This window comes from Chaetura pelagica, unplaced genomic scaffold (assembly GCF_000747805.2).
Source record: "Chaetura pelagica isolate M959 unplaced genomic scaffold, ChaPel_1.0 scaffold21, whole genome shotgun sequence".
Taxonomy (NCBI): Eukaryota; Metazoa; Chordata; class Aves; order Apodiformes; family Apodidae; genus Chaetura; species Chaetura pelagica.
The window spans coordinates 1,059,099-1,080,334 of record NW_009952251.1 but is presented as its reverse complement, the minus strand read 5'-3'; the positions used below and the strand labels follow the sequence as shown (position 1 = coordinate 1,080,334).

Here is a 21,236-nt window from a genome sequence, read left to right as displayed (position 1 = left end):
GCTCGCTGCCCCCGCTGTCCTGCCGTGGCTTGGGTCGTGGCTCTGTGCCTGGGAAGTGACACAGCAACAGTAAACTGCCCACTAAGAGTGATAAACCCAACGCGCGGGGGGTTCTAAAAGAAGCTGTAAGTGAATTTGCCTTTCTGGGAGAAAGCGACTTGTGTGAGTACTTGCTGTCTGCTTGGTGTATATGTATATATTTGTTATTATTCTTTAGTTATTTTACATTATTTTTTCCCCTGCCTTTTTGCCAGTGACTTGTGGCCTCCCAGGGAACAGCTGAGCTTTTCAGGTGTGGTGACACAGGCTGGGGCAAGTGTCGGAGTGGGTAGGTGTTGAGTCTTTGTGTTTTGTGAGACTGAAATCTCATCTAATTCCTCAGTGTGCTTAAACGATCTGGCATTAATTGTCAATGTAATTGACACGGGTACATTTTCCAGATGTGTTAACTACACGAAAGCAACTTGAGAAACATTTTAAGTAGGAGTCCCCAGATCTGTGTATTCTTAGCAGTATCTGCCTTCTGTCTCTGTGGCAGAGATAAGCTAAATCTCAAACCTGGTACAAGTTAATAGGAAGCTGATTTTGAGGGTTTCACTATGCCCTGCTTTTCTTCCCGTTTGTGTTGTACTGTAATTTGTGCCCTTCATAATGGTAATAGAGAAATCTCATCAGAGGTGGCTTCTTCAGAGAGAGTGTTTAATGGTTGGAAACTACAGTTATCTTAAATCTTCGTATAAAACCTGTGAAACGTTTCATGGAACACTACAAAAAAATACTTGGTGAGGCATTCAACTGTGTATATTTCCTGTCAAGAAATATAAATTAAAACCAGAATGGGGATTGTTGCTGTCAGAAGTGCTGAAAACATGAACTTGCACTGTCAAGCTTTGGTTTACTGTTTTGGTTTGGTTTGTTTTTTTTTTAATCTGTGTGCATTGAAGACTTGAAGCTTGAAAAATATAAGAGAATTCCCCCCTTCCTGCTGCAACAGAGTACTCCTAGGTAGTATGTACTTAGTGTTACAATGGACTTACTTGTTTTTTGCAGTTTAGGTTTCTTAAGACTAGAATCTTGCAATATTGACTCAGTGTTAAAATAATTAGCTCTGAGATTTTGAAAGGTGGTACTTCCCTTTGGGATCTGGCTGCGTGTTGCCTTTCCCAGGAGGCCTCATAAGTGGCAGAAGACAGGAGCAAGCATTCATATGAGGCCTTAAAATTAAGTTGTCTAGAACTGGTGTACCTCATCAATGTTTACAAATATGTAAGGGGTGAGTGTCAGGGGCACGGAGTTAGGCTTTTCTCAGTGATGACCAGAGATAGGACAAGGGGTAATGGGTGTAAATTGGAGCATAGGAGGTTCAAGGTGAATATCCGAAAAAAAATTTTTACTGTAAGAGTGACAGAGCACTGGAACAGACTGCCCAGGGAGGTTGTGGAGTCTCCTTCACTGGAGACATTCAAAACCCACCTGGATGCGTTCCTGTGTGATGTACTCTAGGTGACCCTGCTCTGGCAGGGGGGTTGGACTAGATGATCTTTCGAGGTCCCTTCCAACCCCTAAGATTCTATGATTCTGTGATTCTATTTTTAGGAACCACTGCTTGTGGGTGGTAGATACAGGTATTACTATAGAATAAAAGATCAGAAGCAAGAAAACACAGAAGTCTAATACTCTGCCTTAAAGTCAATAGTAAGGTTTTAAAGTCATTCTAGTTTGACTTTTCTGATAGCGTCTTTAAAAGTTTATATAGTAAAAATCAGTGTGTGGGATTTTGGGTTAGAGAAGAGATTGCAACTCTGATGAGAAAGGTCAGTTCCTCTTGAAAGTACCTTTTGTGTTTTGTTGAATGATCTGAACTGTCAGTGCGCTTGTCTTTGCAACTGAACCACTGATGGTAATGTGTAGGATAGATTGCAGTGCATAATGTTTGCTCTTTTGAAGTCCCTGTCTGTAAGAAACTGTTGTCTGCATAAAATGCTTACAGTGGTTACCATGTTTTCCTGTGCTAGCAGTTTTCTGTGACTGCTTGCTCTCTTTATAGAGTTGAACCAACGATAGCAATGGCCATAGATTTTCCTTTATTTTGAGCAAAGTGCTACCCAGATGCAGGCAGGGCAAGGGAAGCAGCCCTGTGGTATAAAATGTCCTAACCCTTGAGCTGGAAATGGACATGGAGTGGTGGACTTCATGGAGAGCAGCTGGTAGAGTGGTTTGGGTGCAGCTGCACTGAGGCTCAAGCTGAGGCATGAAGAGTTGCCTGTTTGGTGTGTGTACTGAGGAAACAGCTGTTGATCCTGTTTCACACTAACATTAAACTTCCACATTTCTTCCTCAATCAGTTGTTAAATGTGTGAGATACAGTGGTGTTACATTGGAGATTTTTTTGGCACTTAGGTAGAGTGTTTATGAAGAGAAGAGATACTTGTATGTTATTTACTCATTCATGACAAAATATCCATCTGTATATATGTATCCAGGATTTAACCATCTTGTTTGGGAAATTTGTTAGCAATATTTATACAGTGGTAAAAATTATTAACTGTATGTTTGTACTTGTAAGCATCTAGAGAAGTCTATTTCTTTTAAGACAGAAAACTTAATAATTTTTGTTTGGGGTTGCACAACACTTAAGTTACTTAAACCTGGATTGTTAAACCATGAAGCTCATTGTCTGGGGTGATGCATGTCCCAGTGGTGTTCCTGGGTTACAACAGTGATTAGATGAAGTCACAAGGCAAAAATGTACCAAGAGCATGTTTTAAACACAAAGATAAAACTTCAGATATTTCTAGGTTGCTTGTAAGAGGAAGCTGGACAAAAATCACTGTATATTTACCCTACTGCTATTTTTTTTTTCCCTGAGCTTTATTATTAACCAGTGTTAGCTAAAAGGATAATTGGACTACTTGAGCTGTTGGCCTGTCCTGACACAGCTCTCCTTGTATTCTGTAGTTGAGTTCCAGCACACTGTGGGTATTTGCCATCAGTGTCTCTGGAACAAACTTCTTCCTTTTATCTCAAACAATAAAATGTGCTGCTTTGGCAAAAGTGACATTTCTTCTTTACACCTTTTAGCGGAGAGGAAATGGTTGGGCGATGATCAAATCTAGTTTTCTTTTTTTCGTTTGCTGCTAACATGCTTCAGACATTTTAACTGAAACATCTCCTAATTGTTCTCAGATCCAAAGCTACAAAATATTTGTTAAACATGAGGTAACTTCATTTGAAACCTAGTTTTATCACTTGAAAATTGAATGGAAAATTAAATCGGCTTTACATTAAAGTATTTAATATGTTGAACATATGAGCAGCTTCACTTCACAGTATTGTTTGTATCAGCAGGATGCTTTGTGCAGCTTCAAAATCCAAGGAGATGTGGATTTACTCTGCCTGTGGTCATTTGTGTCTTTGCAAAGCAAAGTAAATTTGTGCTTCCAGGGTTGTACAGCTTTTATCAAGTGACTCTCTGGCCTTTTACATTCTCCTTACTAAAACTGTAAACAGTTGAAGTACCACAGCCAAGAGGGTCCATCTCAAGGAATTTACTGTGTGGTGTGGTAAAGAAGATAAAGCTAGTAGGAGCCATGTGCTAATACAGCACAGTTTGGCTTTAAAATAAATACTGAAAGGAAAAATCCTGAGCACCTTTCCCCCTCCCTCACACCGAACTGCAGCAATTAAGTTTTCTTCTATGCAGTTTGGCATATTACGTGTGTAGTCTACTATGTGTGTGCTTGCTAAGGTACGGGCCAAATTAATTTGTTATTTTGTCTTGTTGCTTATGAGTATTAGGGGTTGGTCACTGCTTTAAAGGTTGTACTGTCTGTGTGAAAGCCTTACCCTGTGGATGAGGCAGTTCACTGTCCAATGTGATCTGTTGGCTTGAAGCAGCTGAGCTTGGGCAGCTGAGCTCATTGAAGTACTTTTCTTTGGGATAGAAGTTAGATCTCCAAAGTGCTGCGATCTCTGACTTTTTTTGTCTTTCAACGCATGATTCATGCCAGATTTTGTTTCTGGTATCTGGTGTTTTTCCTGCCCAAAGCTTACTGCTGTAGACTATCAATAGTAATTTCACTTAACTTATTTATTGGTTTCTAACCCTTTAAAATAAATGTGATTTACTTCAAGATGGCTGCATGACTTAGTTGGGTATTGCAAATCTTTTCTGTTGGTTATGGAAGCAGATGACTAATATTTTTGTAGAGCAGTGCTAGCATATCTTTAAATACAAAGAGTTCTCTAGATGTGTGTGTGGTTATTAGTTGAGTGCTTGTGGACATAATTAGATGAAAATGTGTATGTGTGTTTTCTATCGTTGTGCAATGACAAGTTGAGCAAATTGTCTTATACAAGAGGCTAAACTATGCTGCTGCAGCAAGACACTGATATGTTTCTGCAGTGAGTAATAAAGCAGTAGAAAACAAGGATTTCTTGGGAGCTTCACTGTTAGCTTGCAATGGCATTAGAACTTGTAAGACTAAAACCTAACAAATAAAACTCCAAACCTGCGACAATGTCCTGATTGAGGCTGAAGGCTGAAACAAACTGTTATTTTTCAGGTCATCTTGTAATGGAAGAAAATGGACCTGACCATGACATTACTATGGGAGGATCTAATGATTTGTTCGTAGGTGACTGTAATAGTGCTGGAGTGTCAGAAACAAATGATCAGGTTTTTCACGTGAGGTAAGGTATGAGTGACCTGTCTTTGTATATGCTTTCTTTATATACTCTCTGATGAATTTTCAGTATGGTTTTTTTTTTTTTCTTGCCTTTATAGGAGTTCATTATGTCTTTTTAAAACTTACAAAATTTCCTTCCCTTGTATTCTTGTGCCATTCAGTTTTGAACTGCTGAATATCCAGATGTTACCTGTAGTGACAACCTTTAATACTTGTATTAGATCCTGTTATTGTGCTGAAGAAGTATATGTTTTATTGTGTTAACTAAATCCTTTAGTAAAAGACTACTTAATGACATGCCTTGGATTAGGAGGTGTTCAGAACACTTGAAAATCAGGTCAGATTGCTTGGTCACCAAATGTGGCAAATATGAATCTAGGCATGCAAGGCATCTGTGTGGGCTTTGCAGGAGGGGAGTCTTCAATTAATTTTTAAACAAATATTGCCAGGTATTCCTAGTCAGAGAGATTTCTGTGCCTAAATGTTCTTCAGCATGTTACTTCAGCTAATTTACACAATGCCTTTAACACAACTAGTGCCATTAATTTGTTGCTGCTTTTCTGGTGTTGCTTATAGCAGACAGATTCAGCAGAGAAGATTTATACCTGCAGAATTTTTTAGAAGGTTATTTGACCCAGGTCTGACTCTCATACAATTTAGAAGCATTTTTCCCTGCTCTTTGGATTTGTAGTTCACAATTTTTTGTAGCAGAAGTGTCAGAGTAGTTTGTGTGGTTGCTGCAAGAGATCCAACAAATTTCACTCCTTACATTGGCCAGATGACAGCCTGACATATTTTACACAAGGACTACCTATTTTCCATTATTTTTACACGTTCAATACTTGTGTTGTCAGATCTCCAAGAAGACAGGTCTTGGTGCTGAAACATTTAAAAGTAATGAAAATGTAATGTGCTGTAAGCACCTGATTCTTCAAATTTGATGAGAATAATCTCCAGCTACCCATTTTTTGAGACTTGCAAGAAAAGACTTTTGGTCTTGCACTCTATAATTCTGGGACTTGACTTAGTGAGGTTTTGTTTCTTGTTTTTCTTCTGTGGTAAAGAATTAATAAAATGTGTAAAGTTCTTTGTCATAGCCAAATGCATGTATCTAAAGGTTGATTTAGAATAGTAACCTAGGATTTCTTTTAAAGGCAAATCAAGTTAGCTGTTTTACAGAGTGGGGTGGGGTTTTTTTCATATAAGTTCTTTCAGTTTCTGGGTAGTCTTGAGATGTTTTAAAGTGATGAGTGGTTCTGAGGGACAGATCTTGCGCATAAGGGATTTTCTTTCACCTTAGTAGAGAGAGTATGTTTTAGGAAGCAGAGATTTGAATACATTTTCAGCATAGGAACAGAAAGCAACAACAGAACTAGTAGTGTTACCTAGTAGCCTATTGATCAGAAGGAGGAGAGCTCCCTCCGAGTATGCAATACAGCATGCTGGTTTTAAATGTTATTTTCTTTCTTCCTTTTTTTAAATAGAAATTGCTACTCAAGGTTTAAGTACATTTTATTGGTTTTCCTCTGTGAAAACATCTAACCTGCATGGATTCGAGGGATCTGTTGTTTGGACAGAGTGACTCTCCCACAGCCTTGCCTATCTCAGGTTGCCTCTTGGGCAGTTCTCCATCAACAGCTGCGCCTGCACGGCCACCCCAGCCACAGCTTACACCTGCAGAGGACTTCCACCTGGTAGACCAAACTGAGCCACCTCTCTATGAGCTGCAGCCCATGGGAGGGCCCAGTGCACAGATGGTAAGTGCTCTGAAGCAGGGCAGGTGATGTGTTCATAGGTGAGGGAGCTCTTTGAAGTTGTTGTTACAACAGTTGATTCAGATGTTAGCAACAAGGTGAAAGAAACTTTTCAGATGTTCAGTTCTTGCTCCAGTTGACCTTCCTCAGGTAGACGAATCCTGTCCCCACCTGTTACTAATTTTATTAGACAACAATTCACGTCTTCTGTCATTATTAAGTCTGAATGTTATTGTGTGATTAGATCTACTTCTACTATTGCTGCTTTCTCTGTATTCCCTAGATAGGTGTCTCTCTGTCTTCTTTGGGGGAGATTGGAACATTAGCAATAATGTTATGTCTCTCCTTCTCCCTCCACCCTGAATTAAAGTTCTTGAAACATCACTTCACAGTTCTTAACACTTACTTTGTAAAAAGGTAACTCTCACCCAGAGGCTTTAGTTGGCACGTGTTATACTGTCACTAAAGATGCTTGACCTATTTAAAGTATAATAAATTAAAACCATGATGATACTTCATTATTCTAGATTTTGTAATATTGTTGGAAACAGGTTCTTGGTAATTACAGGAAAATGTATCATAAGGAATTTTTCAAATTTTCCAGAATTCTGGGAGATTTAATTAATTTTTTTTTAAGTCCTGGAGTTTTTCTTCTGTCTGCATAAACTGTTGCCCATAATGGTCAGTTTCTTAGCAGTAAAGGTCAAAGTTTTATATTATGTGATTAATTCTGAAAGTCCATGAATGAGGTCACAGTGAATCCAACTCTGAATGGCTTTCAGGTTTTTGATATCTTTAATAACAGTGATTTAAGTTTCAAATAAATGTGTAATTCATTGTAGAATCCTGTAAGGGTTTTTTTTCCTCTCCTTTAATCAATAAAAGGGCAATTTTAAAGGGGGCTAGTAGTTTTAAGGAATTGATGGTAAGTAAGCAGTTTCCTTATGTGAAATCAAGTTAATTTACAGGCTCTGATGCCAACCAAAATATTTCCTGTTCTGGTCAAAAGCAAAGCCAGTCGTGCTGTGTCATGATCACTATACGAACTAGTGCCTATCCTGCTTTTGTGTGATTGCTTTACAGATGATTGTCGCCAGCCAGTCAGAGGACGGACAGGTGCTACACGTCATTCCTTCTATCCAGCCAGGTATGACCCAAGTGATTATTCCTCAAGGTCAACTTCTGGATGTGACCAGCACACAGGGTGAGTTTAACTAGTGTGTTCCTGTAACTAATCATATCCTGCATGATCTCTTCTTAAGCAGCTTGTTTGTATGCGTTTCCTTTCCTTAGTCAGTTATGAGACAAAAATACATACTTAGTGCATCTGCTTTCTGATGCTAAAGCTGGCACTGCACACAGCATGTTTTCTGTTGGGCAGAAGCCTTATGAAATAAGAACTGTCATTTCAGATATGTGATGGGTAGACTGAAATATCAAGCACAAAGCTGCTTCTTGTCTTATGTATCATTAATAAGGGTATTTGTGCCAAGTCAGACAGCTGTACTATCAGCTTTAAATTTTCACTCTCTGTTTACTTTGTTTTGAGTGAAGTAGTTGATTTGTGTAGTACAGACAGAAGAATTAACATTCTTCTGATGTGTTCACTCGTGATGATGCATCTTTTGTGAAGCCAGGAATGAAGCACCTAGGTCAAAATTAGGTTCCTAATGAAAAAATTAGATGTAACTTTCACTTTATTGCTAAGTGTTTTCTCCTTGGTGTGTCACGTTCCCCCAGGTGTCACATTTTAAGTATGTGGTGAGATGCAAAACTAGAAGTGCAGATTTAAGCTTTTCTCTGGAAAAGGGACGTATTGAAATCTGAAAGCACTGGTTATCTGTCTGCAAGGTGGCTAAATGCTGTGTACTAATTGGTATTCATGGAATAAGGCTGAGAACTAGGTTGTTATGGTTTTTTTTAACTTTTCAAGGTTTATCAAAGTGTTTTTGTATTTTCTTTATACAATTCTCAACATCTAAGAAAATTCTCCCAATCTGATGCTAGTTAAGTGTTCCTGTGAACTGAGAGCTCAAAGGTGAGACTAGAGTCCTGCTGCTGGGTGGACAGAAAAAAGAGTTGGGATTCAAGTCATGATCCCGGCTTCCTCCTACCCCAGTGTTCATCCTTTCTGCCCTCTCCACTTGCTCTTGCAGGGGTAAGACCACTGTTTGGATACAGTGTAGTCTTCCTTAGGTGACTGTAAGCTGACTGTGAGCTTTCAGTTACTAAAGAATTGCTGCAAATTTCTATAGGCAATAAGTTGCAATGCTGAATGTGTTTTTGTATTCCCATTTTTCATCCTACATGGAGTTCCCTGTTTGCAAATAGCTCAGTCACAGTGTTTGAAAACATCTGCAACAGTGCTGCAGGGGACTTTTTTGCGTTTTTACTTATTTTTGGTTTGTTTTCCCTTGGGGACTTACTGTGTAAAATACATTTTATTTATTTGAACTTTAAAAGACAGTTAGGAAGACTTGTTAGTGAATTTACTATGGAGATTGAGGGGAAAGAAGAATGGACTGCCAGCCCTTGTGTTTCACTTGCCTGCAGGTGGTGGCAATGCACAAAATGGCACAGGCTTTCAAGCAGATCTTTGTGTCTTAAGGGCACATTTATGTAAAAGGAACCAGTGCTCCAAGCTGAGCCAGAGTGGTGTTATTCTGAGATGCACAGTTATGAATCTTCTGGCAGAAGCCTTCTGGTGGAGTGATTCTGTACTGAGTCAGTAGCTGATCACTCTCTCTCAGCATGGGGGAAAGAAGCTTTCATAATTGAAGGGCAAAAATCCCACATCTGAAGAGAGCTCCCTTTTCTTCACGTTGAGACCAAAGTGTCAATGTATGCTTTCACAGTTTTCCATTATGCCTTTGTTTAACTATATATGCAAGCTTCATCTAACAGTGTTTTTTGGCTCATGGATTGCTCCCTGTTACCAAGAAAGGCTAAACCATTTGTTGTAACAGTATGTTAGATTCAATTACAAGAAGCCTTTTTTTTCTTGTTACGTGTTCTTTTCCAAGTACAAAGCAGTATCATAATCTCCCTTTTTCTTATTTTAAAAGCAACCAACATGTGATGTGCAGCTGAACAAAACCGTTTTGCAATCCTATATGAATTTGAAGAAATGTAAAGCAGGGTGGTTTACTGACTGTTTGCTTTGTTGTGGAGGAATTTGTTAGCAGTAGCATGATTACCAAAGTCCTTGAGTACAAGCAACCTTATCATGTATATCTTCGTATGCGTGCCAGGAATTTGAGTATTGATTCACAACTACTGAATTACTTTATGATCTAGAAATCTTATTTCATATGTCAAAATGCTTGCTTTAGCAACACACAGAATATAGTTAGAGCTTGTCCTTCCTCCATCCTGAGTTCAGTTATTAACCAGGAGAATGTTTTATTTTTGCAAAGATGTTTTGGAAGATAAGTGTGGTGATGGGAACTTGCAGACTGTGGCAGTGGCTGCTATAGCAGACAGCACAAGAGGTTATATTCTACATCCACAGGCATCTCTCACCATATCGAAAAAAACAACCACCAGGTGGGTCAGGAGTTTTAAGGATGAACAATCACTTTGATCCACTGTTAGTACTGCCTTTTTTCCCCTGCAGTTCTTTTTTCAATGGTTGTTGCAAAATTATCATAGAAAGGAGCTTATGAACCCATGATATTAGTGAATGACATGTAGCTAACTGTGTTTGCAGGCAGCTTTTGTAGGCACCAGAGCAGTGGAAAAAGCAATTAAAGTGCTTGTGTTCCAGAGATGGATGTATTCTGACCAGAGCAATAGATGGGCATTTAAATAGCACAGTGCAAGCTACCAAAATTACTCCAAATAGCCAAGTATCTGAAGTTAAAATAGTTATGTTTTTCTTGTGTTAGTATCCACCTGATTCTGTCCCAATGCTAAGTGATGCCTACTGTTTTAATTCCTGAATATTCTGGGATTCCCTTTTGCTTAAAAAAATTCCGCAAAACCCAATCTAAGCAAACAAAAGAACAATGAAAAAACCCCAAACAAACTCCCAAAGACCATATTTGTTCTCTGGACTGGACACTGGCTTTGCATGGGTTTGTACTCTTGAAATCAAGTCTTGGAAGAAATGAGAATAATTGCACATAGCACAAATTATAAATATGCAAGAAACGCTTAAAATTAAGAGAAACACTTTGGGAATGTATTTTGTGTACACAATCTGTAGATGTATTTTTGTTTTGTTTTTCAGGGTAGTGGAAGATCCCTTTCCTATCCCTCTCCAGCCTTTGCTGCCAAATACGCCTTCATGGGCGTGCCGTCTCAGGAACTATGAGGTTGGCTGCAAAGAATTCTGACTTGATGTTTTATCATCTAGATCTAAGATACTGATCCTCTTCCATGGAAGTTTATAGTTGTAGAAGTAGTGTTCAAGCTTTTGGTATGATTAAATAGTACTGGTACTGGCTGCTACTACTAGCAAATTTAGAGGGATAGAGTGCTGTGGAATCCTTTCCTTTTTTGAGAATGCTAGAATAACTGACTGTCAACACCTCCTGAAGCAAAAAATGTGCTTCTGAAATCTTGATGTCCTATAGCACTGGGAAAAGCCATTCTGTGCCGTGTTAGCGTTCACTCTTGTAACTACAGCACAAGCTCTGCTGTCTTCTGCCCTTAGTGATCTGTTAGTTAAAGAACAGAATTGCTTTTGTGTGACCTAAGTCTGCAACTGTTCTTATTAGTTTGTGTTGCCACTTAGAAATCAAAATCCATGCCAGGGTCAAGTCTGGGACTTATCAGAGGACCTTAATGTCTATGTTTTACCAAGGATTTATATTTTAGACATTCTCATAGATTTTTTTTTTTTTCTTTTTTTTTGTAGAGGAGTTGCTAACATCGTTACCTGTGCTTGTTTACTCTTTCATTTAAAAATGGTCTGTCTTTATTCCCTGTGATGACTTTTGACCTAAACAGAATTCTCTGTTTGCATATTGTTAGAAGTCTGCAGTACTAGGATGATATCAACAGCTAGAATGCATCATAAGTCAATTAAAAGGAAGGGAGGGGGGCTGGAAAGATTCTTGAGAGATCACCTATCCCTTCTTCCTTCTACCAGACTCTTCTAATAGATATTTATTTTACTTTTTCCTTGAAAGAAAGACTTTAGAAAACTCCTACTCATTCTAGCTAGTTCACCTCTTTAGATATCCCCACCCTCTGAGGTCTTTCCTATTGTCTTGGCCACTGGTAACTGGAAATTGTAGTTGCAGTGACTTAGAAATTGAATTAATTTCTGTATCCATTTGGAAATAAGTTTAAGCTGACAAAATATATTAATCTGTTCCTCTTTGTTGTATGCCTTTTATTTAATCCAAATGGTACTGTCTATTTATGGTATCCACTTAAACATTAAGAGGTCAGAAAATTAATAACATTAATTCCCCTGTGGTGGAGATACTGTTTACACTTAATTCAAATGGCCAGTTAATTTTTAAAGTCCAGCAAGACATGTAAGCCTTACTATTGTGTTTTTAGCTCTGTGTGGTACATACTTCCCTGTCTTAATATCAATAAAGCTTATCTGAATAATTTGTCACTGGTCTCATTTTATAGGAGGACTTGTATTGTGGTCTGCTTGGTCTGTCTGAGTCTATTACAATAAATTTCATCTGCTGTGTTTAAAATTCACAGCAGCAGCATTTATAGAAGAGTTCCTATTTTTAAAGAAAAGGAACTAAAAAATTGTCTGTTTGAATGTGTTCTGAGGTTAAAAACATCTGCTCCTGCTGTTCAGCAGAACTGTATGCATGAATCCTCCCTGTTCCCTTAAACAACAAGAAAAAAAAATGTATTGCTGTTCTCCCTGCAGTAAGCTCATCCAAGCAAGAATTACCCAGATTGTCTTTCTCCCATGATTGTTATCAACAGAGTTGCTGTGCTGACTTTGTCAGCGACGCAGTTTAAGTCCCCTGGTGACTGCCAGGATATATGTGCCTTTTCATGGGTACAGTTTAGAGGCAATGTGATTTTGAGGTGTCATTTATCTTTCAGGTGTGACTGTCTAGCAAAATGTTTTGTTGCTAATAACAGGATTGAAGGGTCCAACTGGAATTTGGAAATCTAGTAGAGGTGTAGATGAATACGGCAACTCACAGTTCCACTCTTTCAGCCAGAATAAAATAAAACTTCAGCAGTGTGGAGGTCTGAATGAATGTCACAGAAGATGCCAGCAGGTGAAGCCATAGCATGGCCTATGTATGTGCTGCCAATTGTATATCCCTGGGAGCTGGCCAGGACTGAACTCGAAAGGGCTGTGACTCCTTTGGCAGTCAGTACTGCAGGCAAAAACAGAGCAGTCAAAGCTGCAGCTGTCCAAAATTAGCACCAAGCTCAGTGTTTGGTGTTGATTTCCTGACTGCCTTGAAATCCCCAGGAGGGATCCCAAGGATGGACAGATGGATTCACTGTCACCAGCTCTGCAACACTGACAGGCAGCAGAGGCCTTACAAACTCAACACTCAGGTTGATGGAGGGTGTGGAGGAACAAAGAGAGGATTTACTTATGCTTTATTTTCTAGTTCACTGCAGGAAATATTTATTTTAGACTTGAGAAAAATGGAGAAGAGAAAAAAACCAAGAAAAATACCCAACAACAACCCTACTCAAACTACCACAGACTTGGGTTTTTTTCCTGTGGTGTTCCTGCAGGTGCCTTTCTGTTTTTCTACTGGGATGTGCTGGCCACGTCAGGGGATGGGAAGGGATGGGGACTCTGGTTCTTGCTCTCCCTTGTCTCCTTCACTTTATTTAATGTTTTGTAAGAATCATGGGGTTTTAAGAGGTGCCTGGCCTGACTAAAAGGGTTTGGCTCAAAAATTTAAAATTTCAAAAAGGATAGCAAATGTCACACCAGTCTACAAGAAGAGCAAGAAGGAGGACCCGGATAACTACAGATCGGTCAGCCTCACCTCCATCCCTGGAAAGGTGATGGAACAACTTGTTCTTGTCACTGTCTCTAGGCATATCAAGGACATGGGGGTCATCAAGAGCAGTCAGCATGGTTTTATCAAGGGTAAATCATGTTTGACTAACCTCATAGCCTTCTATGAGGAAATTACTAGGTGGATAGATGATGGTAGAGCGGTAGATGTGGTTTATCTTGATTTCAGTAAAGCATTTGACACCGTCTCCCACAGCATCCTTGTAGAAAAGTTGATCAGGTATGGGTTTGGTGACCAGGAAGTGAGGTGGATTAGGAACTGGTTGAAAGGAAGGAGTCAGAGAGTTGTAGTCAATGGGGCAGAATCTGGTTGGAGGTGTGTGACTAGTGGAGTCCCACAGGGGTCGGTACTGGGACCGGTGTTGTTCAACATCTTCATCAACGACCTGGATGAGGGTATAGAATGTACCCTCAGCAAGTTTGCTGATGACACTAAGCTGGGAGGAGTGGCTGACACACCAGAAGGCTGTGCTGCCATTCAGAGAGACTTAGATAGGTTGGAGAGTTGGGCGGGGAGAAACATGATGAAATTCAACAAGGGGAAGTGCAGAGTTTTACATTTGGGGAAGAACAACACCATGTCCCAGTACAGGTTGGGGGCTGAACTGCTGGAGAGTAGTGTAGGTGAAAGAGACCTGGGGGTCCTGGTAGACAGGAGGATGACCATGAGCCAGCAATGTGCCCTTGTGGCCAAGAAGGCCAATGGCATCCTGGGGTGCATTAGAAAGGGTGTGGTTAGTAGGTCAAGAGAGGTTCTCCTCCCCCTCTATTCTGCATTGGTGAGGCCACATCTGGAGTATTGTGTCCAGTTCTGGGCCCCTCAGTTCAAAAAGGACAGGGAACTGCTCGAAAGAGTCCAGCGCAGAGCTACGAAGATGATTAGGGGAGTGGAACATCTCCCTTATGAGGAAAGGCTGAGGGAGCTGGGTCTCTTTAGCTTGGAGAAAAGGAGACTGAGGGGTGACCTCATCAATGTTTACAAATATGTAAGGGGTGAGTGTCAGGGGGACGGAGTTAGGCTTTTCTCAGTGATGACCAGTGATAGGACAAGGGGTAATGGGTGTAAATTGGAGCATAGGAGGTTCAAGGTGAATATCCGAAAAAATTTTTTTACTGTAAGAGTGACAGAGCACTGGAACAGACTGCCCAGGGAGGTTGTGGAGTCTCCTTCACTGGAGACATTCAAAACCCACCTGGATGCATTCCTGTGTGATGTACTCTAGGTGACCCTGCTCTGGCAGGGGGGGTTGGACTAGATGATCTTTTGAGGTCCCTTCCAACCCCTATGATTCTATGATTCTATGAAATGTTCAGCTTATGCTTGCTGTGCCTAGACAGTGCAGCGTCTCTGGTATCCTGCTGCTCTTAGTTCACTCAGGGAAAACTGTCTTGATGTGTGTGCTTCATATAAGCTTTTATGTACCCTTGCTGAGATGAGGCCACGGGTGAGAAAATTGCTCCTTTTTTTGGCCTTGAAGCTTAGTTGAAGTTAAAGGGTTGGAGAGTATCACATTACTTCAGGGTAATTACATTGTTAAAAAAAAAAAAAAAAAAGTGAATTTAAAAAGAAATAGTTATTTTCTATAACCTACTTAGTTTTCAGTGGTCTGATCAGAATGTATGTCCAGCATATATCAGCATACTGAAATACAGTGCAATTAAAAACTGCATTAATTAATAAACTGTGCAAAACTAAGTTCATTTATATGTTTGGAGCAGATGGTCTCATTTGTCCATTTGCCTCTACTTTGGGAAGCTCATCTAGAGCAAGGATCCTATATGCTGTATGATTTTCTTCTCCTCCTTCTCCCCTCCCACCAGTTTTGGGAAAATTGTCTTGTGCAGAAGAAGTAAAGCCAGAATAGGAGACAGTGCCTTATGGGTTATCACTACTTTTCTGGCACAACAATTTCATTAGTTTTCTCTTGTCTCACTAGAATAAGGTCAATGACCTATTTATAGTGACAGGTATAAGATATGGAATGAAAAATGGTCATGCAGTATTCCCTGTGTGGAGTGATACTGCAGTCCCTATTGTGAAAAGGGGCATCCCAGGTTTCTGTAAAGGAGATACTTGTACTTCTCAGGCTGCTTTGCTTCTCCTGGATTTTTCAGATCAAGTTTTGGACAGAAATGTTAATTATAATTTCTGGCTAAACAATTGTTGGCTTCTGTTCCTCCCTGCAGCTGTGTTAGTGCAGTGTATGTTGACTTCAACAGCTGGAGCATCATGCTTGCAGTGCAGTGAGCTGCTGAAGTGTAAGCAGCTGCTATATCGAAATTACTCTGGAAGTCAGTGCAGACATAACCCTCTGCTTTTGGGCTTGCACTAGCATCCAGCACCTTGCTGGCTCAGTTAATTCACAAGGTGTTAATTTGTTCTTTGTTGGCTTTAGGTCTTGCTAGCCACAGACACTTGTTTTTCTTAGCTGCCTGTGAGGCAGGTTTTATGCAGTTGTTGCTAAAGTGTTTCTGAGTTATTAACCTTGGAGAGATGTTGGTGCTGCTTTTGTTGTCAGTATTATTTAAACATCTGGCTGCTCTGTCATTGGAGGTGACAAAGTAGATCTATCACAATTTAGTACTCATTCACCATGGATTTACATCACAGATGCTGTAAGACTGAGCTGGCAAACTATTCTGTATGTTACTTCCAGCTGTTTGGTCAGCCTGATCCTGAGCTGCATATGAACAGAAGTGAGCATGGCATTTCAAATACAGATGGAAAGCTTTTGTTTGACCCAGTGCTTTCTCTTCTTGCTGGCTGGTCCTGGTACAGCAGCACTGAACCAGCTGTAGTGGTACTGAGTTCATGTACAGCTGTCACAGGCGATGTTGCAAAATAAGCAAGTTGTTTGTGGTTTCTTCATTGGATTTTGTGAGGTTTTTTTGCTTTAAGTCAGGTTAGATGCAGTTTTTCTGGAGCTGCCCAGAACCTAGCACAGTTCATTGAACCATCATCAGTTTGTACATGGCAAGTCAGGTGTGTTATGTTTCTGTGTAATGTGGAGAATCTAGAGTGCCTTGAAGACTGGGAGGGGTACTGGGATATTATCTGAGGTGTTAAATTCAAAGTCAGTGCACTGGGTGGGTGAGGTGGTTACTGGTGGTACAAGCAGATGTATTCTGCTCCAGCAGAGTGCAATATGTTTGTATTGAAGCAGCTGCATAGACAAATTTTAGTGCTTCAGAGATCCTCTGTTGGAGTCAAGTGAAGTGTTTGCCTAAGATGCATTTGTTTAGGAGAGTGACAGAGCACTGGAACAGGCTGCTCAGGGAGGTTGTGGAGTCTCCTTCACTGGAGACATTCAAAACCCACCTGGACAAGTTCCTGTGTGATGTACTCTAGGTGACCCTGCTCTGGCAGCGGGGTTGGACTAGATGATCTTTCGAGGTCCCTTCCAACCCCTAGGATTCTGTGATTCTATGACTGCAACTGAAGTGTGTATTGGAGAAAACAATAGGAGTAAAGTTGTCCTGTGGAAATCAGAGTTGGCAGATACTATAATCTTTTGTGGGGTTCTTGGTGTGCTTAGAGTCTTGGAGGGCTGACAAACTCCTGACCTCAGTGAGGACTGCTCTGGTGTTAGATCCTATGGTAAATCAATTTGTTGAGGATACTAGTGTGGGGAAAAAAACCCATGAAACTCCAAAAATCTGGTCCTGTGTCCTCACCTGCCAGAGTCCCTGACTGCTTTCATTTCTTGTGTAATCTTCAGCAGTCACCTGGGTGAATAACCCTATTATTTCACCTCCTTTCCATGCAGAAAATTGGGGACTCGTACCGCGGCTATTGTGTGAGCGAGGCAGAATTAGAGAGCATTCTAACGCTACACAAGCAGCAAACACAAAGTGTGTGGGGGACGCGCCAGTCTCCAAGCCCAGCCAAACCTGCCACACGGTTGATGTGGAAATCTCAGTATGTCCCATATGATGGGATCCCCTTTGTCAATGCAGGTAACTAACTTTTATTTTAATAACTGCTTTCAAAATTTCAACATCAGTTGCCAACTGGCCATAAAGAAGGATCTTTATGGTGTTCCTTAGTGTTGATAAAGTCAAGGCACAAACGTAAAAAAAGGGCAGCTTGGGCACCTCCATGACACAGTCTGAAGCAGCCTGTTTCCCTCAGACCACAGGCTATGTTTTGTTGTAATTGTTTCCTTTTGTTCTTTAGAAATAAATTAGTTCAGTAACATTTGATGGGGGTTCTTGTAATGAGATCTTTAGATGGAGGCCCTATCTGCTCTCTCACAATGTGAAAGTTTTCATAAAGCTAAGAGCTTGTTCAAGTATGCCGCAAGAGCCAGTAAGCTATTTAAATGCCACCCTTTAAAACAAATAAATGTTAAAATAAACATCAGCATATCACAGCAGACAGACTTCTTTTTTTTTTTAAATGAATGTGCAGACTTCACAGGTTGGTAATCACATTTAGCTCATGCAATTCATGAGTGAAATTACAGAGAGTTCATTCAATATGAAACTAACAGGTTTTAACTTCTAGAGATGACAAATGATTGGAATGGAGGCTATGTGCTTGTTTTTTTCTTTTTCTCTGAAGTTAACTGGACAAGTGAAATGTTAGCAGCAGCTTCATCCATAAACTGTGAGGTATAAGAAAGCTGAGAGCAAAGCTGAAACACACTTTTTTCCCCTCAAATGCATGAGAGACATTTGTAGTTTCTGGTAAGATCTGCTTGTAAATGGGGCGCTCCACAGTCAGATATGCATAGATTTATTTATTTTTTAAAGTATTGTAGGCTAATAGAGACTCAGATTGTTAAGTTGTAATATTTTTCGCTTTGCTCAGACGCCTAAACAGTCATTATCTATGTTTCTAATGTGTTGCCTTTCCAATACATTCAGATTTAGTTTGTAACTCTTCTGTGGAAAGCATTAATATCCTTTACACCTGTAGAGCAGAGGCTGTAAATATGATTTTTACTGAACTGCAGTTTAAACCCCAGGTAACTGAATTGTAAAATGTGCAGAACAAAAGTGTTTTCAAGGACTTTATCCTATCTGCATAAGTGGAACCAATGTGTAATACTTCCCCTGCCGTGCTTCAGCTCTGAGGAAATACAGAAAAGCGAGGTAGCTCCCTATACTGTAAAACATGCACTAATCATCACAATCTTTATTGTTATTTTGAATAGGGATTTTGGATACTTGATACTTTTACAAAACAAGGGCCCTGTCAAATTGCTTTTGAGATTCATATTAGCAAGGACTGGTTTAAAGCTGTTAGGGTCTTCTCAAACCTAGAACTTCAATATTAAATTAGTTTGTTTTTAAAAAAGAGACAGGATATCTGCTTCCTATACATAGTATCCTTTAAGTTTCCTATTTGTTTATTTGAATGAATTTTTCAAATTTTTTTTTAATGTCACTCTCTAAGGCAATAAATTATTGAGTATCTTACGGAAACACATTATGTTGCTGTTGTGATACTTGGTTATATATACAAGGTTTTGGTTATATCACTTGTGGCTCCTTGCCTGCATACTGGAGTATAGGAACTATAAATAAAGATAACTAAACACAACATGGTTAAAATTTAGAAGTTGTTCCTGTCTTGACCACTTTAATGTTTCACCTCTTACCCCTTTTGTTAGAGTCACTTACTTCAAGTATAGAGCTAAGTAATATTTGTTTAAGCCTGACTGGTTTTGTGTGGGTATAGCACACTGAAACTGTTATTCAGCAGATTAGATAGGTCAGACTTGTAAGTGGGACTTTATGGGAGAGCATGATCTGAAGTATTGATTTAAGACAGAAGGCTGGGAATAGCTGTTGACCTATGATGTCAGCTGTGGATTTTCTTGGTTATTTTGGGAATTCTGCTTCTCTTATGTTTATTACCTGCCTGGTGCTCCTTTGGTAACTTGCAAGGCTGCTCATCTTGAGAAGTATTTGTGTTCACCAGAATCCAATGTTTTGCCTCAACATATGTTGCAGAAGTGTTGTGAGGTGCAATAGGTTTGGGAAATGCTTTGAAGATGCTCTGTTTTCTTACATGCTGTGAGAGAAATGTTTGCACTCTATTTGATAATGCTTGCTACACTGAAGCATTCTGCCTTCTGAAGAGTCTGGTGGTAAACAGAAGTAACTATTTCGGAACTGTCATCTTTTCTGTAGTTAATGTTTTACTGTAATGGCTTCAGTGGTTGCTTGAATAAATAGAGTGCATTACTGTCTGTTCCCAGGAAGCAGAGCCATTGTAATGGAGTGCCAATACGGGCCAAGGAGGAAAGGGTTCCAGCCCAAAAAAGCTGGTGAGCAGGAAAGCACCTCTGGCCGTCTGTATAAAGCCACTTGTCCAGCAAGGTGAGCGTTGTCTAGAAAGCTGGAAGAACTACTCAGCACCCTCAGAAAGGGCTCTTTCTCTGAGCTTTAACAGGGCACTATTTGAGGGTGGTGGCTGATCACTGTAGCTCTTCGCTTTGTCTCCTTGATAACTTGAGGTTGATACTTATCTTAGAGGGAAGGAGGAAATGCTGTCCTGTTAAACTGAGTAAGTCTGAGATTTGATAGGTTGCCTGGATGCAAAGTAGCAGTATGTCAGGACATGAAATACAAGTGGGAATCATTCTCTATCTGAACATTAGTTATTGTGGTGTGCTTTAGTGACCATTTTTGGTCCTAAAACTTCTTCATCTTATTTGTTGCTTTTCCTTCAGGCTTTTAATGGCATTCATGTCAGTCAGTCATCCTAATTTAACAGATGTCCTATTTGCTGAAGGAGTTACAGTTCTTCCTCTTCACTGGGAGCTTTCTTCTTATCCAACACTATTGGTTCTTTTCCTTGTCTTTGGGCATCCTCCTGGGTGCTTGTTCAGTTTTCACTGAGCTAAGCGTGTGTTTACCTGTACAGTTGCAGCTGGGTATGTATGTGTTCAATTCTAACTTCAAGCTGTGTGAGCCACAGCCTGTTCAGAAATGGTGTTGTGCTTTTACTATACTGAGATACAGTGCATTTTTGCAGAGGTGCAAAATCACCCTGTCTGAGTGGCTTCCAGACTGGAACAGAAGAGTGTCTGTGTGCATCTGCATCTGTCTCTGTTGATGTGTCCATAACAATGATACACTCCTTGCCTCCTGCTCTATGCTGCTTGAACTTTTTCTGTATTAATATCTGATAGGAAGTTGGTGGGGATTTTTGCTTTCCCCCTGAGGTCTATTGAAGAAGAATTTTATTTTTTTTTATTCCCTTCCTTCCTCCCTCTGCCCTTGGAAGGATCTATATTAAAAAGGTTCAAAAGTTTCCGGAATACAGAGTTCCTACTGACCCTACAATTGACAAGAAAATCATAAAAATGGAGCAGGAGAAAGCATTCAACATGTTGAAGAAGAACTTGATAGATGCTGGTGGTGTCCTCAGGTGAAATCTCAACTTTTTTATATATCTTGATAAATGAAGCAAAAAAAGAGAAATAATTTGCTTAGTTTACTTCATTTTTTTACTTAGTCATGTTTTTAAAGCTCTCACTTAAAATCAGTAGTAAAAATCCCACAATGTCAGTATGACTGCTGTGGCTCTGCAGTATTTACTTTGGTAAATGTTTTATGTACTAAGCTGTGGAATTCCAGCAGATGTTTTCATGCAGGGAATAGATAGAAATAGTTGTATTGTCTGAGGGGTTGAGCTGGTTTATTTTGCATTGAAAGGTGTGAGAGGGCCCTGAGTTCTGAAAGGCAGTATCTTCCAACTCAAGGGCTATAAAAGTCACTCTAACTGGATCATTTGTGACTGTCAGACTGTTCCTCTGAGAGACTCCTTTGCCTCGGTTGAGGATTGTGTAAACACTCTTT

General features: G+C 39.9%; 1 protein-coding gene across 1 annotated transcript in view; it reads left to right on the top strand.

The window, feature by feature from the left end:
* Positions 1-4,576: 4,576 nt before the first annotated feature.
* The window catches only part of CARF (calcium responsive transcription factor), a 23,014-nt gene continuing 6,354 nt past the window's right edge, over positions 4,577-21,236 (top strand). Inside the window, exons 1-8 of the mRNA XM_010007328.1 lie at positions 4,577-4,685; positions 6,222-6,445; positions 7,526-7,646; positions 9,859-9,988; positions 10,674-10,758; positions 17,189-17,378; positions 19,631-19,751; positions 20,662-20,805. Coding sequence (XP_010005630.1) covers positions 4,577-4,685; positions 6,222-6,445; positions 7,526-7,646; positions 9,859-9,988; positions 10,674-10,758; positions 17,189-17,378; positions 19,631-19,751; positions 20,662-20,805 — 1,124 coding nt within the window. The remainder of the gene's footprint in view (positions 4,686-6,221; positions 6,446-7,525; positions 7,647-9,858; positions 9,989-10,673; positions 10,759-17,188; positions 17,379-19,630; positions 19,752-20,661; positions 20,806-21,236) is intronic.